Here is a 17,680-nt window from a genome sequence, read left to right on the forward strand (position 1 = left end):
ACCTGTTCATGATATCAGGAGGGGTGAGCTACTATACATATACGATTCATGTTCATATGTGCCCGCATTGCTGAGAAAAATGATTCAATAAATGCTAATGAGCCTGTAGGAGCAACGGGGGCATTGCCATTACACCTAGAGGCTCTGCTTTCTCTGCAAATGTTCTCTACTTTGATTGACAGGCTCAGGTGTAGTCACGTTTTCACTGCCTGGTCGTGTCAATCAAGTGCAGAACGAGTGAAAATTGCAGAGAGAGCAGAGCCTCTAGGTGTAACAGCACATATAAACATGGGACCAGATGCCTTCAGCTGCCAAGTGCATATGTAACAGGTCAGCCAGTGTCATATGTACAAAACTGCTGACAGATGCCCTTTAAAGGGGTTGTCCAAATTTTCACCTAGGCAGCCCCTCTGATTATTGTAAGTAAATATGCGCAGGGAAAGGGCGCATATTTACTTATAATAATACACTGCTGGGCAGAAGCTTCCGCCCAGCAGTGTATTTGGTGATGTCACCGGCTCTGATGGGCTGGCTTTAGCGCTGCCCTAGCCTGTAAAATGCTAAAGCCCGCCCATCAATGCCGATGCAGTCACCCGGCTTACTGCTGTGCGGAAACCTCCACCTGGCAGCCCTAAGGAGAGCCCGGTACGTCACCGGCACTCCTGAAAATGCATTTTCCAGCGCAGGGCAAAGGAGAGCATCGGAGCATGAAATGATCAGATGCTCTTGTCAGGGGGGCTTGCCTGGGTGAAAATGGGTATATGTCCGGGTTCAGCTCTGAACCCGGATAACCCCTTTAAACTAAAAAGCAGAGTGAAAAAAAAAAAACAACTAGAAATCATACAGACACAAAGTACAGCTAGATCTTTGCTTTATTGTAGGCCTTTCATACCTTAGGTAGGAAAGAGTGACTTCTGCTTCCTTTTCTGCCTCCTCTAATGAGATGAGTAACAGGTCTCTCCGACTCTCCAGGGACCTGACCTATGGTGGAAATGACTACAAGTCAGGCTAACAGATTTGCTGATCTCACCCAGCTGAACTCTTTCACACGTATCAGGGGAACCCTATAAAAACATTTCATATACCGTACCTCAAAGCATAAAAACGTGGACACCAGAGAATAACAAATAATCACAGGGCCCCAATTAGTTATACCTGACCCCAGTCGCTAAGGATTTCTGAACACTGGCTAAGATTATTTTAAGGGTTCATTTGATATGTATAGAAGTGAGTTTCCCTTGTCTCATCCTTCTGCGCAGTCAGGTTTTGCCATCGCTAGGACATGACCCCATTGTCTGATAGGTGCGGGTCCCACCTCTGGGACCTGCACCTACAATGAGAACAGAGCAGGGAAATGAATGGAGGGGCGCACTGCGCATGCGCAGCTGCCCTCCATTCATTTCTATGGGGCCGCCGAAAATAGCCGAGCGCTGGCTTGGCTATTTCCGTCGGCCCCATAGAAATGAATGGGAGCAGGGGCCGCTCCCATTCACTTCTACGGGAGCAGCGCTTGGTGGTGGACGGACCCTGGGAAATCTGGGGTCCTCCAGCCACAGCTCTCCCCCGCTCCGTTCCCGCACCTATCAGACAATGGGGTAATATTCTAGGAATATGCCCCCATTGTATGTGTTGGGAATACCCCTTTAAGCTGACCATACAGAGTAGATGAATGTTGTCAGAATCCGCAGATTTGGACAACCGTTTAACCCCTTCCTAACCCTGAAATTTTAAGGTTTAATTTTTTTACTCCCTGCCACCCATGAGCCATAAACATTTTTATTTTTTTGTTCACATAGCCATGAGAGCTTGTTTTTTGTGGGTCAAGTTGAACTTTCTAATGGCACCATTTAATACGATTTATTGAAAAGCTTGAAAGAAAATTCTAAATGGAGTAGAATTGGAAAAAAACAGAAATAGCTAAATAGGTTTTGTTTTCACAGCGTTCCCCATGTGGTAAAACTGATCTGTTGCTTTCATTTACTGGCCAGTATGATTACAAAGATACCACATTTTTATAGTGTGTGTATATATATATATATATATATATATATATGTATATATATATATATATATATATATATTATTTATTATGTTGTTTTTTTTGGGATCGCCATATTCTGAACACCATGACTTTTTATAGTTTTGAGGACTCAATTTTTGCTGGCGATCTTTCGTTTTTATTGATATCTTATCGGAGTGTGTATAACTTTTTGATCACTTTTTATTCAATTTTATTTGGGAAGGTGAAGTGGTGAAAAAAAGAGCAAATCGGCCATTTTGATTCACCATATGGGATAAATGCGTTTAAGATTTAATAATATGGGCATTTCGGGAAGGTGGCAAAACAATCTTTATATATTTTATTTTTTATTATTGTGAAAGGGGGTCATTTGGATTTTATTTATTGCAGCCTCCTATGGAGTTCCAAGCTATCGCAGTCTTTAGAACCCACTGCTGAGGATATAGTGGCCACACATGCACACTGCCCATGGCTCCATTCAAATGCAGCACATGGGAACGTCTTTCCTGTAATTGATGAGGACCCAAACAGTCAGACGCCCCATCGATCAGACACTGTCCTGTTGATTGGTGAGCAATGCTGTCTGTGGGAAAACCATTATCATGGAGATTAAGACCTTAACTAATCAGCTAGGCGTTAACCAATAGATATGTGCCCAATCACAATCTTTATTTCTATATTACTTCCGACTTAACCTGCTAATGGATGGCACAGGCATAGCAACTGTGCTTGTGCCATAGCAGTTGTTGCCAGCTGTAGCATACATGTAGAGGCACAACCTAATAGTTTGCTTAACTGACAGGCAATAATGCTTTGGAACACTTAACATTCAAAAGTGTTATAGAATCGATCAAAGTACTAAACAATCAGCTTGTCAGCTCACCTTTCGCATCACGTACACAGAACTGCTTGGATAGAGGAACTAGCAGTGATAACTTCCAGTAGGTTAACCTGTTTGCTGCCCTGTATTGCATCATTATAATGGATACAATATAGATAGCGTTTTAACTGGACATCATCTCTGTGCTGAAGTTATTTCCAGAATCGATCAAAGTATCACTACTTACAGTATAGTCCACTATTGGGACAAGAAAAATTAAATTAAAGGGGTTGTCCAGGGTGAGAAAAATAGGCCATCAATATCATACAAGCCGGGGTCCAATGGCCCTTCCCCCTCAAATCAGCTAAAATGTTGTAGCTCTGTTGTCGGAACTGCACAGATCCATCCATTGTGCAATGGACAGAGCTGGTAACTGCACTACTGCGCCCTCTGAAATGAATGAGAACAGTAATACAGCTACCAGCTCTGTTCACTACACATGGAGCTGTGGAGCCCCATTGCCGGAGCTACAACTAAATAGCTAATCAACAGGGGTGCTGGGTGTCAGACCTCCGCCAATCAACACGAATGGCCTATCCTGAGGTTACATAAGGAATAAGGATTTCTCACTGTGCAAACAATTCCCCTCAAATCAGTTTTATTCATAACGATGATAAGAAATCTCTTGTAACTGGATGCAATTGTCATATCTTCGGCCAGTTTAAATTTACATTTGTATATGTATTTGTACATAAAGCGGTGGTCCATTATATAAATACATATCTGATACTTGTCCATACCTCAGCTTTTGTCACATGCTCCATTTCCTCAAGAATGTGTTGGTTCATTTGACTGTCTTTATTTCTCAGGGCAGTCAATTCAGCATCACATTCTTTCCTGGAAAGAGTAAAATATTAATGTGATTAATAAATTCAGAAATCAGCTTTCAGTATTGCAATTTATTACATACCTCATTGTCTCTGAGCTGGCATAAGTGGAGCACGGCACATAAGGTGACATAAGTTATGATATTTGTAGTGAAATGTACCCATTGCACCAATATATGCTGTAGCCATGATAAGCAGCTTTATTAAAGGGGTTTTCTGGGACACAGCTATTGATGAGCTATCCTCCGGATGAGTCATCAATGTCAGATCAGTGGGGGTCCGACACCCCACGATGAGCTGTTTCCTGGAAACTATACAGTAGACTGAGCCGGAAGCAGAAGGCTCCGTCCTCTGTGTAGTGGCTGTGCATTCACAGGAGTAGAGATGCAGTATCTCGGCACCAGAAACTGCACAGTGGACTGAGCCTTCTGCTTCCAGCATCCTGAGGATAGGTCATCAATATCTAAACCCCACTTTAAGAACTAGGGCTGTGGAGTCAAAGTTGGAAGAAATGCAGTGGATCCAACTCCAAAGTAAAAATATTACAAGAGTATTCGGGTTACATCAAGTTACCCACGCAGGATGGGGGCTAACTAATAGATCAGCGGGGATTCGAATGCTGGGAACCCCACCAATCACAAGAATATGGGCCTCACACCCTATGGTTATCCCCAAAATAAATGGACCAGCTGGTCAAGCATGTGAACTGCCACTGTAGGGCTGCAGTAAACGAATATTAATGTAATCGAGTATTCTATCGATTATATTTCTCGATTCATCGAGTAATCTAATAAGAAAAAGCTACTTAAAATAACGTACGTAATTAGGTATGTATAAAGTTATTGGTTTGAAGGGGTTAATAACTTTATACATGCCTAATGCCAAGGTGCTTCCATTAACCCCTCCAAACCAATAACTTTATACATGCCCATTGGGTTTGGAGGGGTTAATGGAAGCACCTTGGCATTAGGCATGTATAAAGTTATTGGTTTGAAGAGGTTAATGAAAGCACCTTGGAGGTGCCTTCATTAACCCCTCTCTAAACCAATAACTTTATACATGCCAAGGTGGTGCTTGCAGCCTCCATTAACCACTCTCTCTCCATCTGCCTCCCCCCAGCCTCTGATCTGCCTCCCCCCAGCCTCTGATCTGCCTCCCCCCCCAGCCTCTGATCTGCCTCCCCCCCCAGCCTCTGATCTGCCTCCCCCCCAGCCTCTGATCTGCCTCCCCCCCAGCCTCTGATCTGCCTCCCCCCCAGCCTCTGATCTGCCTCCCCCCCAGCCTCTGATCTGCCTCCCCCCCAGCCTCTGATCTGCCTCCCCCCCAGCCTCTGATCTGCCTCCCCCCCAGCCTCTGATCTGCCTCCCCCCCAGCCTCTGATCTGCCTCCCCCCCCAGCCTCTGATCTGCCTCTCCCCCCCAGCCTCTGATCTGCCTCTCCCCCAGCCTCTGATCTGCCTCCCCCCAGCCTCTGATCTGCCTCTCCCCAGCCTCTGATCTGCCTCCCTCCCTCGCCCCAGCCTGGCTGCCATGGTAACCGATCGGAGCCCCAGCATTACACTGCTGGGGCTCCGATCGGAACTGACACTGCCACCGATGATGGGGGGGGGGGGGAGGGGGACCCTGTGGGATATGGCCGGCACATTCATTGGTGGCGCAGTGGCCACAGACCCTCCCCTCCTCCTCCTACTCTGTCCTCATTGGTCTTCAGCGGCAGCCGCGCACAGTGGCCTCATTGGTCTTCAGCTGTGCTGGCCGGCTCAGTCCTGCCTCTCTGGCCTCCGGAGGACACGGAAGCGGTGAGTGAGACGCTTAATTTCACTCCCGCTCCGTGATCATGTGATGTAAACGATTCCTCGATGCAGGGAAACTGCATCAATGAATTTTTTGACTCGATTTAATCGAGTTATTCGAATAATCGTTTCAGCCCTATGCCACTGCATTCATCAAAAATAGATACAAACGCAAAAACACAAATGCAATCGCACTCTGCAACCAGCACTCTGCCCTGCCTTTATGCTGGCTGTTGAATAAGGCATTGGTGTACATTTTGGCCAAAGCGTAATAAGCCACTCACCACGTCAAGGTCGCCTCCATGAGTGGTCCCTAACACTAGTTCCTACCTGTTATGGGCCACGAAAGCCACACAAAGTCCAGGGGGCGCAGGTACAGCATGCACGCCAAGCACACTCTGCTTTTAACCCCGTCCGGTGCCATTACGCTTTGGCCAAAATGTACACCAATGCCTTATTCAACATCCAGCATAAAGTTACTTTCAAAGTTTTCCCAATTTTTCGGACTGACTGACCTTCATTTCTTAAAGTAATGATGGCCACTCGTTTTTCTTTACTTAGCTGCTTTTTTCTTGCCCTAATACAAATTCTAACAGTCTATTCAGTAGGACTATCAGCTGTGTATCCACCTGACTTCTCCACAACGCAACTGATGGTCCCAACCCCATTTATAAGGCAAGAAATCCCACTTATTAAACCTGACAGGGCACACCTGTGAAGTGAAAACCATTTCAGGTGACTACCTCTTGAAGCTCATCAAGAGAATGCCAAGAGTGTGCAAAGCAGTAATCAAAGCAAAAGGGGGCTACTTTGAAGAACCTAGAATATGACATATTTTCAGTTGTTTCACACTGTTTTGTTATGTATATAATTCCACATGTGTTAATTCATAGTTTGGATGCCTTCAGTGTAAATCTACAATTTTCATAGTCATGAAAATAAAGAAAACTCTTTGAATGAGAAGGTGTGTCCAAACTTTTGGTCTGTACTGTATATTGGAGGCGTGGCGATCTTCAAGCAGTCATTCACACCTGACCAGTTAGTCTGCCCTGGAGGCTGGTTTTAAAGTCAGTATAAAACTGAGTCTGCTTATATAGCACCTACCAGTAGCCATTTGGCTCCAGGAGAAGTATATAGTGGGCTCAGCATGCATGTTGGTACTTGCATCCCTGGATCCGATGAAAGCTGTAATGGCACCGGACGGGGTTAAAAACAGAGTGTGCTTGGCGTGCATGCTGTACCTGCGCTCCCTGGACTTTGTGTGGCTTTCGTGGCCCATAACAGGTAGGAAGTAGTGTTAGGGACCACTCATGAAGGCGACATTGACGTGGTGAGTGGCTTATTACGCTTTGGCCAAAATGTACACCAATGCCTTATTCAACATCCAGCATAAAGGCAGGGCAGAGTGCTGGTTTGCAGAGTGCAATTGCATTTGTGTTTTTGCGTTTGTATCTGTATTTCGCAATAGCAATGTGCACCTGCATAGGGTTGTGCAGGCTGAACCCCCCATATTCATCAAAAATAGCCATAGGCTTGTACTGAGCTATTTCTAGCTTTCTGCAGCTAGGAATATGTGGGTAATTCATCTCTCAGTATGTTTATGGCTGATCATATGTAATTTACAGCTGCGATAAAGCAATAAGATGTATATACTCTTCCAAAAATGATGTATGGGGGAGTTTATGGTGCTGTGACTTCATGTAGATGATTTACTTTTTAGATGAACCAAGAGATACAAATCCAAGTAGTGATAGAAATCCAGTCACATTTCAGGTCTAATATTCACCCTGGTGCGATCGCTCACCTCTCTGCAGCTTGCTCAGCCAGTAAATCTGTGATTTTCCTCTCAATTTCATTGTGCTCTTTCTGAAGGCTGCAAGAAATTAATATTTTTAAATTACTTTACAAAAAATATTTAGAAGAAATTGTAAAATAACCCTGCGCTATAGAAATTTGGCTTCAAAATGCCGCAATACAGGATTGTGACAATCTTACTAGGTAACAGTGTAAGCACAGAAAGAGTGCTAAGCGTTAGACTTAAAGGGAACCTGTCATCAACTTTCTGCTGACCTCACTGAAGGCAGCATAAAATAGTGACAGAAATGCTGATTTCAGCGGGGTGTCACTCATGAGCTAAAAGGAAGCGGTTGCTGAGAACCAGCATCATAATCATTGCAGCCCAGGCCCTGAGAAGAGTCTAATCTACCTGAGAAGAGTCCTGGTTATACATAATCTCCTGCTCTCTCACCCATCTGCTGATGATTGGCAGTTCTCTCCTATTGAGAAAGGGAGAAAACGAGGTAGTAGACTGTCAGTCATCAGCAGGTGGGCAGGAGAGCAGGATTTGATGAATAACCATGACTCTTCTCAGGTGGCCGTGACTCTTTTCCAGGCCCAGTCTGTAATGATTATGATGTTGGTTCTCAGCAACCACTTACTTGTAACTTATAAATGACAGACCGCTGAAATCAACTCACCTGTCTACTTTATTCTGCCGTTAGTATGGGCTACATAAAGTTGATGACAGGTTCATTTTAAAGATGCCCCACATTTATCAAACATTGTAAGACAGTTTATAAATTTGGCACAAATTACAGCAACGCAGACTCCTGCAAAACTGACTTAAAAAATTTCCCCTCATGATAAATAGACCGCACACAAGCCTCCTAAGGCCAGAACTCAATCTTTTCCCACAAAACTATGGGGGTCTTTTACTAAGCTAAATTAGGCGCATTTCAGGCGCAGATGGTGGCGCAATGGTTAGTTCCTCCACTATCTGTGACTTTGCACTGCTCACACCAGGTGTAAAATTGTGGATGCGGAAGGGTAACTGGCCGGTAGGCCCGTCTCATTTACTATTTTCTTTGCCTGTTTTAGGGCTGATGCACACGACCATTTGTATTTTGCAGTCCGCAAAAAACACGGATGACGTCCATGTGCATGTATTATTTTGCGGAACGGAACATCTTCCACCTAATAGCCCTATCCTTGTCCGTAATGCGGACAATAATAGGACATTTTCAATTTTTTGGGCAGAACGGAGATACGGAGACGGAATGCACATGGAGTAACTTTTTAATTTTTTGATGGAACCATTGAAATGAATGGTTCCACATACTGTCCGCAAAAAAAACCGGAACGAACACGGAAAGAAAATACGTTCGTGTACATGAGCCCTTAGGCGTAGAAAATGGTCTAAATGTAAGACAGCTAGGAAGTGGATGTGCCGAAGTCATGGAGAGGCCTGCGTCTAAAGACCAGTGTCTAAAATGTCGGTCTTAACCGCCTCCGGACTGCCTAACGCAGATCCGGAGGCGGCAGCTGCAGGCAGACTGACGCATATACGCGTCATCTCACGAGACGCGAGATGACGCGCTTAGCCGGCCCGCATTTCTTCAAGGGGGGGTCGCATCATCAGCTTGCCAGCCAATTTTTAAAAAATCCAATCAAAGGCCAGATAACAGATCATATTAGTAAATATGATCTGTTATATGGCTGCCCTGCTCCTCTGCTGGTCCTTTTGGTCGGTTGGATCCAGCAGAGGAGCAGGCTTCACAGTGAGTATACCAAACACCACACACTAGCCCCAGATCACCCCCTGCACCCCAATTAACCCTTTGATCGCCCCTGTCAATCACTAGTGAAAGGAAAAAAGTGATCAGTGTAAACTGTCACTTTTTTTTTTCACTGGTATTGACCGTTAGGTTTTAGGTATAGTTTAGGCCCCTTGGTTAGGTAGTTTAGGGATCAGTTAGCGCCCAGCCCACCGCACCCACTTATTCGCTGATTAGCGTATCGCTAATCAGCATTTGTACTTTTATAGTATCTGTAAGTGATCAAAACTGATCACAGTCAGATCTATAATAGTATTAGTGTCACTTTAGTTCGCCCTCCACCCAAAATGCAGTGTTTGTCCGATCAGGCCTGATCGGTCGCCCACACGTGCGTTCACCCACGCCCGCCCCACCGCAGTGACAAAAAAATATTTTTTTGTGATCATTGCACATTCACTTTACACGCGCTGCGGCGAAAAAAAAATCAGTTTTGATATTTTTTAGCAACCGCAGCGGCCTCCGGTACTTCGCTAGCCTCCCATTTGTAAGACAGGCTTGCTTTTTTTCTTGGGTAGTCTCAGGGAATACCCCTAAATTTAGTTGCCTAAAAAAAAAACCAGGGGGTATTCTTCTGAAGAGGCCTACAGGCTTCTGATCCAGTCAGATGAGGAATGGGAACCATCATCTGACGAATCTAGCGGGTCAAAATATGAACCTGTAGAAAGCAGTGGCAGTCTGACACAAAGTTCGGACGAGGAGGCTGAGGTCCCTGATAGCACCAGGCGTACCCGGCCCGTGTCGCTAGACCACAGGTTGCGCAGGATCCGCTTCAAGAGCAGCAGAGTGGGGCTGGTGCTGTCGGATTACGTGGTGAGGCATACACCAGCAGCCCAGCCCTTCCTGGACCTAGTACCAGCACTGCCGTACAACCTGGTGAAGTGGCGAGCACCAGAAGGGCAGTTGAAGCTGGTACAGTGGCACGTGCAGTAGTGACCCCGTCGCAGCCACCGCAAAGATGGGCCCGTAGACCCCCTAGAATCCCTGAGGTGCTGGCAAACCCTGATTGGCAGTCCCCAACTTCAGCCGCACCTGTATTTCCCCCTTTTACCGCCCAGTTTGGAGTTCGGGTTGAGACAGCTCAGATCGGTTCGGCCCTGGGATTTTTTGAGCTGTTCTTGACTGCGGAGCTTTTAGACATAGTTGTGGCCGAAACTAACAGGTATGCCACACAATTTATATCCGCCAACCCGGGAAGCTATTATGCCCAGCCTTTCGGGTGGAAACCAGTCCAAGTTTCCGAAATTAAAATTTTTCTGGGCCTTCTCCTCAACATGGGTCTATCTAAAAAGCATGAATTGCGGTCATATTGGTCCACGAACCCGATTCATCACATGCCCATGTTCTCTGCTGCTATGTCCAGGGCACGTTTTGAGGCCATCCTGCGTTTCCTGCACTTTAGCGACAACACCACCTCCCGTCCCAGAGGCCACCCAGCTTTTGACCGGCTCCACAAAATTCGGCCCCTCATAGACCATTTCAACCAGAAATTTGCAGATTTGTATACCCCAGAGCAAAACATCTGCATAGACGAGTCTCTGATACATTTTACCAGGCGCCTTGGCTTCAAACAATACATCCCAAGCAAGCGCGCCCGGTATGGGGTCAAATTGTATAAGCTCTGTGAAAGGGCCACAGGCTATACCCACAAATTTCGTGTCTATGAGGGGAAAGATCAGACCCTGGAGCCGGTCGGTTGCCCTGACTACCTGGGGAGCAGTGGGAAGACAGTCTGGGACTTGGTGTCACCCTTATTCGGCAAGGGGTACCATCTTTATGTGGACAATTTCTACACAAGTGTGGCCCTCTTCAGGCATTTGTTTCTAGAACAGATTGGCTGCTGTGGCACCGCGCGAACTAGTCGCGCGGGCTTCCCCCAACGGCTCGTTACCACCCGTCTTGCAAGGGGGAGAGGGCTGCCTTGTGTAACCAAGAACTGCTCGCGGTGAAATGGAGAGACAAGTGTGACGTTTACATGCTCTCCTCCATTCACGCAGACACGACAATACAAATTGAGCGAGCAACCCGTGTCATTGAAAAGCCCCTCTCAGTCCACGACTAAAACCTTCACATGGGAGGGGTGGACTTCAATGACCAGATGTTGTCTCCATATTTAGTTTCCCGCAGAACCAGACGCTGGTATAAGAAGGTGTCTGTATATTTGATTCAATTGGCTCTGTATAATAGTTTTGTTCTCTACAGTAAGGCTGGGAGAACACGATCCTACCTCAAATTTCAGGAAGAGATCATCGAGAACCTCCTGTACCCAGGAGGTTCCGTGGCCCCATCCACCAGTGTAGTTAGCCGCCTACACGAGCGACATTTCCCCAATGTCGTTGCTGGTACCTCAACCCAACCGTCACCCCGAAAAAGATGTCGTGTCTGTAGCAGGAGTGGAATAAGGCGTGACACCCGCTATTTCTGTCCTGACTGCCCTGACCACCCTGCCCTATGCTTAGGGGAGTGTTTCCGGAAGTACCACACACGGGTACACTTAGCATAGGGATCACATCTGACCAGGACAGGTACACAGGGCTATTAGGGCCCATTCACACAGAGCTGCTGCAAACGTCTTCTTTCACCAGGGACAAAGTGCATAACGCACTTCGCCACATCTTTGGCCGATTTGCGCTTTGCACATTGACCCATGGGGAAGGAGAGGTTTGTTCTATAAAGGTAAAAAAAAATCACCAGTAAGCAAAAAGGTTAATGTTCAGTTCAAAAAGTTAAAGTTTATATGTTCTGTTCCAAAGTTAATAAAATTATTGCGTTGCGGCCTGGTTTTTTCTTTTTTTTTTTTTACCTTCCAGGTGGACCAACCGATCGACTAGCTGCAGCACTGATGTGCATTCTGACAGAAGCATTGCGCTGCTGTCAGATTACACGCAAGTCGGTGTATGCGGCGCTGCAAGACGAGATTTCTCCTCTGCAGTAAAAGATACGTTTGCCGAGGCATATGAGCTGAGGAGGAGGCGGTGTTCCTATGCTTTGGCAAACACTTTGTATATAAAAAAATAAAATAAAAAAAATCCCAGCAATGATTTATTCATCCACATTGATTGATGTGAATAGAGAAATCTGGTTTGCCAGGGCATACGAGCTAAGTGGGTATGGATGTTGGGCGGAGCTCCTATGTCCTGGCAGACGCCTTTCCCCTCCTTTTTTTTTTGGGCAGAGATTTTTTCATCCACATTGATCGATGCGAATGAAGAAATCTGTGCCGTTCATTTTTTTTCTTTCAGCCCAGAGGCTGAACGGAAAAAAAAAATCTCATTACCTGTATGCTCAATATAAGGAGAATAGCAGAAACTCCTAATGCTGGCCATACATGTAATGATTGCGGAGACCCTCAAATGCCAGGGCAGTACAAACACCCCACAACTGACCCCATTTTGGAAATTTTTGTCCCAAGTTAGCGGAAAGTGAGACTTTGTGAGAAAAAAAACAAACAAAAAAATCAATTTCCGCTAACTTATGCCAAAAAAAAAATAATTCTATGAACTCGCCAGGCCCCTCATTGAATACCTTGGGGTGTCTTCTTTCCAAAGTGGGTTCACATGTGGGGTATTTATACTGCCCTGGCTTTTTAGGGGCCCTAAAGCGTGAGAAGAAGTCTGGGATCCAAATGTCTAAAAATGCCCTCCTAAAAGGAATTTGGGCACCTTTGCGCATCTAGGCTGCAAAAAAGTGTCACACATGTGGTATCGCCGTACTCAGGAGAAGTTGAGGAATGTGTTTTGGGGTGTCATTTTACATATACCCATGCTGGGGGAGATAAATATCTTGGTCAAATGCCAACTTTGTATAAAAAAATGGGAAAAGTTGTCTTTTGCCAAGATATTTCTCTCACCCAGCATGGGTATATGTAAAATGACACCCCATAACACATTCCCCAACTTCTCCTGAGTACGGCGATACCACATGTGTGACACTTTTTTGCAGCCTAGGTGGGCAAAGGGGCACACATTCCAAAGAGCACCTTTCGGATTTCGCAGGCCATTTTTTACACATTTTGATTGCAAACTACTTCTCACACATATGGGCCCCTAAAATGCCAGGGCAGTATAACTACCCCACAAGTGACCCCATTTTGGAAAGAAGACACCCCAAGGTATTCCGTGAGGGGCATGGCGAGTTCCTAGAATTTTTTATTTTTTGTCACAAGTTAGCGGAAAATGATGATTTTTAATTTTTAATTTTTTTCCTTACAAAGTCTCATATTCCACTAACTTGCGACAAAAAATAAAAAATTATAGGAACTCGCCATGCTCCACACGGAATACCTTGGGGTGTCTTCTTTCCAAAATGGGGTCACTTGTGGGGAAGTTATACTGCCCTGGCATTTTAGGGGCCCTAATGTGTGCGAAGTAGTTTGCAATCAAAATGTGTAAAAAATGGCCTGTGAAATCCGAAAGGTGCTCTTTGGAATGTGTGCCCCTTTGCCCACCTTGGCTGCAAAAAAGTGTCAAACATGTGGTATCACTGTACTCAGGAGAAGTTGGGGAATGTGTTTTGGGGTGTCATTTTACATATACCCATGCTGGGTGAGATAAATATCTTGGTCAAATGCCAACTTTGTATAAAAAATGGGAAAAGTTGTCTTTTGCCAAGATATTTCTCTCACCCAGCATGGGTATATGTAAAATGACACCCCAAAACACATTCCCCAACTTCTCCTGAGTACGGCGATACCACATGTGTGACACTTTTTTGCAGCCTAGGTGGGCAAAGGGACCCACATTCCAAAGTGCACCTTTCGGATTTCACCGGTCATTTTTTACAGATTTTGATTGCCAACTACTTCTTATGCATATGGGCCCCTAAAATGCCAACGGAGTATAACTACCCCACAAGTGACCCCATTTTGGAAAGAAGACACCACAAGGTATTTTGTGATGGGCATAGTGAGTTCATGGAAGTTTTTATTTTTTGTCACAAGTTAGTGGAATAAGGAGATTTTTTTGAAACTCACCTGTAAAATCTTTTTCTCGTCTTTTCCATTGGGGGACACAGACCATGGGTATAGCTTAGAGGTATTAGTAGGAGGGACACTATGCAAATGAAAGAGCTCCTCCTCCTCGGGCTATACCCCCCGACTCCACCAGGAGGAACTCAGGCGTTGCACAAGCAGTAGGAGAAGGAGCAAGAAAAAATCATGGAAACCATCGGACCAAGCCATAAGGTCCAACCAGAAACAGAAAAACTGAACTAAAGACCCCTCCTGCAACAGGAATAATGGGTGGGAGCTGTGTCCCCCAATGGAAAAGACGAGAAAAAGATTTTACAGGTGAGTTTCAAAAAAATCTCCTTTTCTCGTACTTTTTTCCATTGGGGGACACAGACCATGGGACGTCCAAAAGCAGTCCATGGGGTGGGAAAAAATATCAGCACCGCCAGGAGGAACGCCCAACGGTCAAACAGGAACCACAGCCTGCAAAACCCTGCGGCCAAAGCCGCATCAGCCGAAGCCAGTGAATGCAACTGACAAAAATTTGCAAAGATATGCAAGGACGACCAGGTGGCCGCCGTACACAGCTGAGACGCAGAGGCACGATTGCGTCTTGCCCAGGAAGCCCCCACCGCCCTAGTGGAGTGAGCGACAATCCTAGCCGGGGGAACTCCACCACAAGCGCGACAAGCCGCGGAAATAGCCAAGCAGATCCAGAGCGCCAAGAACGGCGGACGGAAGCAGTAGCCGCGAGATACACCTTCAGGACCCGTACAACATCCAGGGAATGCAGAGTGCGTTCCTTGGGGTTAGCCGGAGAAGGACAAAAGGAAGGCAGGACAAGATCCTCATCAAGGTGGAAGGGAGAGACCACCCTGGGCAAAAAGAAGGGGACTGGACCGAGCACAACTTAATCCTGGTGGAAAACCAGAAAGGCTCCTGACAGGAAAGAGCGGCCAGCTTCGACACCAGTCTTACTTAAAAGCTCGTGATGGGATGTGAACTCACAGCCACTGCATAATAGCCCAGAACTTTAATCACTACGCTATGTAGCTGTATCAGAAGCTATGGTCACAAGGAAGTCCAGATGAGAACAGTCAGAGAGACCCTCCTCAAAGGCTCGAAGGGGGCCGACTGCAGAGCGCGCAGAACCAAATTGAGATCCCAAGGAGACAAAGGGGGAACATACGGGGAACCGAATGCGCCACCCCCTGAAGAAAGGTCACCACCGGACCCTTAAGAGCAAGGGATTTCTGACGGCCCGCGCCGAAACCTGACCTTACAGGGAACTAAGCGACAGTCCCTGCACAAGCCCAGACTGAAGAAAAGACAGTACCATCAAGATGGAAAAACGAAGGGGAGGGAACCCCGAACCCTCACAAAAAGAAAAGGAAGGCCATCCAGGTACGATAGTAAATCCGGGAGGAAGAAGACTTCCCCGGACTGATCATGGTCCTAACCACTGAATCCGAGAACCCCATCTTCATCAGGATGGCGGTTTCAACAGTCATGCCGGTAAACGAAGAGACCGTAAATTCCGGTGGAAGAACGGGCCCTGAGACAGTAGGTCCTGTCTGTCGGGAAGAGGCCATGGGGCGTCCGCCAGCAACCGAGCCACGTCCGAAAAACCACGCGCGGCGAGGCCACTCTGGGGTGATGAGAACGGTCGGATTCCCTTCCGCCTCGAACTGGCGTAGACCCTTTGGTAGGAGAGGAAAACAGAGGAGGCTGAAGTCCTGCCACGGAGACACCTGCGCATCCATCCGTACGCCTTCGGATCTCGGGCGCGAGCCAGGACCACTGGGATCTTGTTGTTGAACCCGGACGCCATTAAGTCCACATCCGGACGGTCCCATCTGTGGCAGATTTCTTCGAACCCTTCTGGATGCAGAGACCACTCGCTTGGATCCACCTTGTTGTGGCTTAGAAAGTCCGCTGTCCAGTTGTCCACTCCTGGAATGTAAACTGCTGACAACACCGGAACGTGCGTCTCCGCCCACGTCAGAATTCTCTTCACCTCCTGCATCACCATCCGGCTGCGGGTCCCGCCCTGATGGTCGATATAGGCCACGGCCGCGGCATTGCCCGTTTGAACCCGCACTGGGAGGCCCGCAAGGAGAGAGGTCCAATAGGAGAGAGAGAGCGGAAAAAATCGCCCTCAGTTCCAGAAAGTTGATTGGAAGGCGAGACTCTGCCGCCGACCAAATCCCTTGAACCGTGCGAGACTGGAAAACGCCCCCCCCAACCCAGGATGCTGGCATCGGTGGTGACGATCGTCCAGGAGAATGCGAGAAAGGAACTCCCCGACCTCAGGTTCATCGGGAACAGCCACCAAGGGAGAGCTGCCCGAACCCGCTGAAAGGTAAAGGATCTCCTGTTGCGCCAGGCGAGTGTGAAACTGGGCATATGGAAGGCCTCGAAAGAGGCTACCATAAGACCCAGGACCTGCAAGTATTCCCGAATGGAGAGGCACGGGGAGCGCAGCAGATGCGACACTGCCCCCTGGATCTGGGAGGACTTGAAGGCTGGCAGAATACTTTGGCAGCCGAGGTGTCCAAAATCATCCTCCGGAAGGAGAGCCTCTGGGACGGGAAGAGGCAGGAGTTTGGGAAAGTTACCAGCCAGCCGAACCGTTCCAGAGTCTGAACAGTGATCCGGACGCTGTCCTTGGTCTGCGGTAGAGAGGGGGGCCTCTATCCGGATATCGTCCCGATAGGGCAGCAAAGGAATGCCCCTGGTACGAAGAAGCGCCATGAGCGGTCCAGGACCGTGGCAAGGACCCGCGGGGTGGTCGCCAACCCGAAGGAAGGGCGACAAACTGACAGTGTCGACCCTTAATGGCGAAGCGCAGGAATCGATGGTGGGATTCCGCAATCGGGACATGTGATAGGCCTAGGAGCAGCAGGGCGGGCTGACTGGGCCCTCTAGTGCCGGGAAGGCTGGTGTAAAGGAAGGCCTCTTTGCGGGCGACCTGAGACCCCCGGCGGAGGAAGCAGGCGACGGCCTACCAGATGAGAAACGGCAAAAGGCATGCAGAGATGAACTCGTCCAGCTGATCCCCATAAGGTCTGGAAACCCCAAAGGGGAGATTAGCAAGGGAACGCTTGGTGGAGGCGTCAGCGTCCCACACCTTCAATCAGATCTCTTCGCGCTGAGTGACAGAGATGGCCAACCTGCGGGCAAAGAGGGAAACAATGTCCCTAGAAGCTTCGCAAAGAATCTTAGAAGCCTGAGACATCTGGAGAACCAACTCCAGTGTGTTAGTAGCCGCATCTCGTACCGCCAGTTCCTGGTGGTGGTGCTGTAACCACACCGAGAGAGCACTGGCTACCCCTGCTGAGTGAAAGGTAGGTCACAGGGACGCGCTGCCAGCGAAAAAAGGACCTGGAAGAGAGTCTATGCGTCTGTCTACAGCATCCTGGAAAGAGGAACTGACTAAGACAGGAAGGGCCATATAATTGGCTAATCCGGCCACCGGAGGATCCACCTTAGGGGGAGGAGACACCTCTCCTCGCCGTCAGCAGGGAAAGGAAAGTATATTCATGCGCTGGGTGGTCGAGAACCTTATTGAGACTACCCCAGGCCCTGGACATGACCGCGGA

General features: G+C 47.5%; 1 protein-coding gene across 6 annotated transcripts in view; it reads right to left on the bottom strand.

Annotated features, from left to right (window-relative positions):
• Positions 1-17,680, bottom strand: part of RNF214 (ring finger protein 214) — a 58,860-nt gene that overhangs the window by 24,226 nt on the left and 16,954 nt on the right. For all 6 annotated transcript variants that reach the window (XM_044282256.1, XM_044282251.1, XM_044282254.1 and 3 more), the window contains exons 6-8: positions 7,324-7,392; positions 3,641-3,737; positions 893-981 (exon numbers count right to left, since the gene is read on the bottom strand). In XM_044282256.1, coding sequence (XP_044138191.1) covers positions 893-981; positions 3,641-3,737; positions 7,324-7,392 — 255 coding nt within the window. The remainder of the gene's footprint in view (positions 1-892; positions 982-3,640; positions 3,738-7,323; positions 7,393-17,680) is intronic.

This window comes from Bufo gargarizans, chromosome 2, assembly GCF_014858855.1.
Source record: "Bufo gargarizans isolate SCDJY-AF-19 chromosome 2, ASM1485885v1, whole genome shotgun sequence".
Taxonomy (NCBI): Eukaryota; Metazoa; Chordata; class Amphibia; order Anura; family Bufonidae; genus Bufo; species Bufo gargarizans.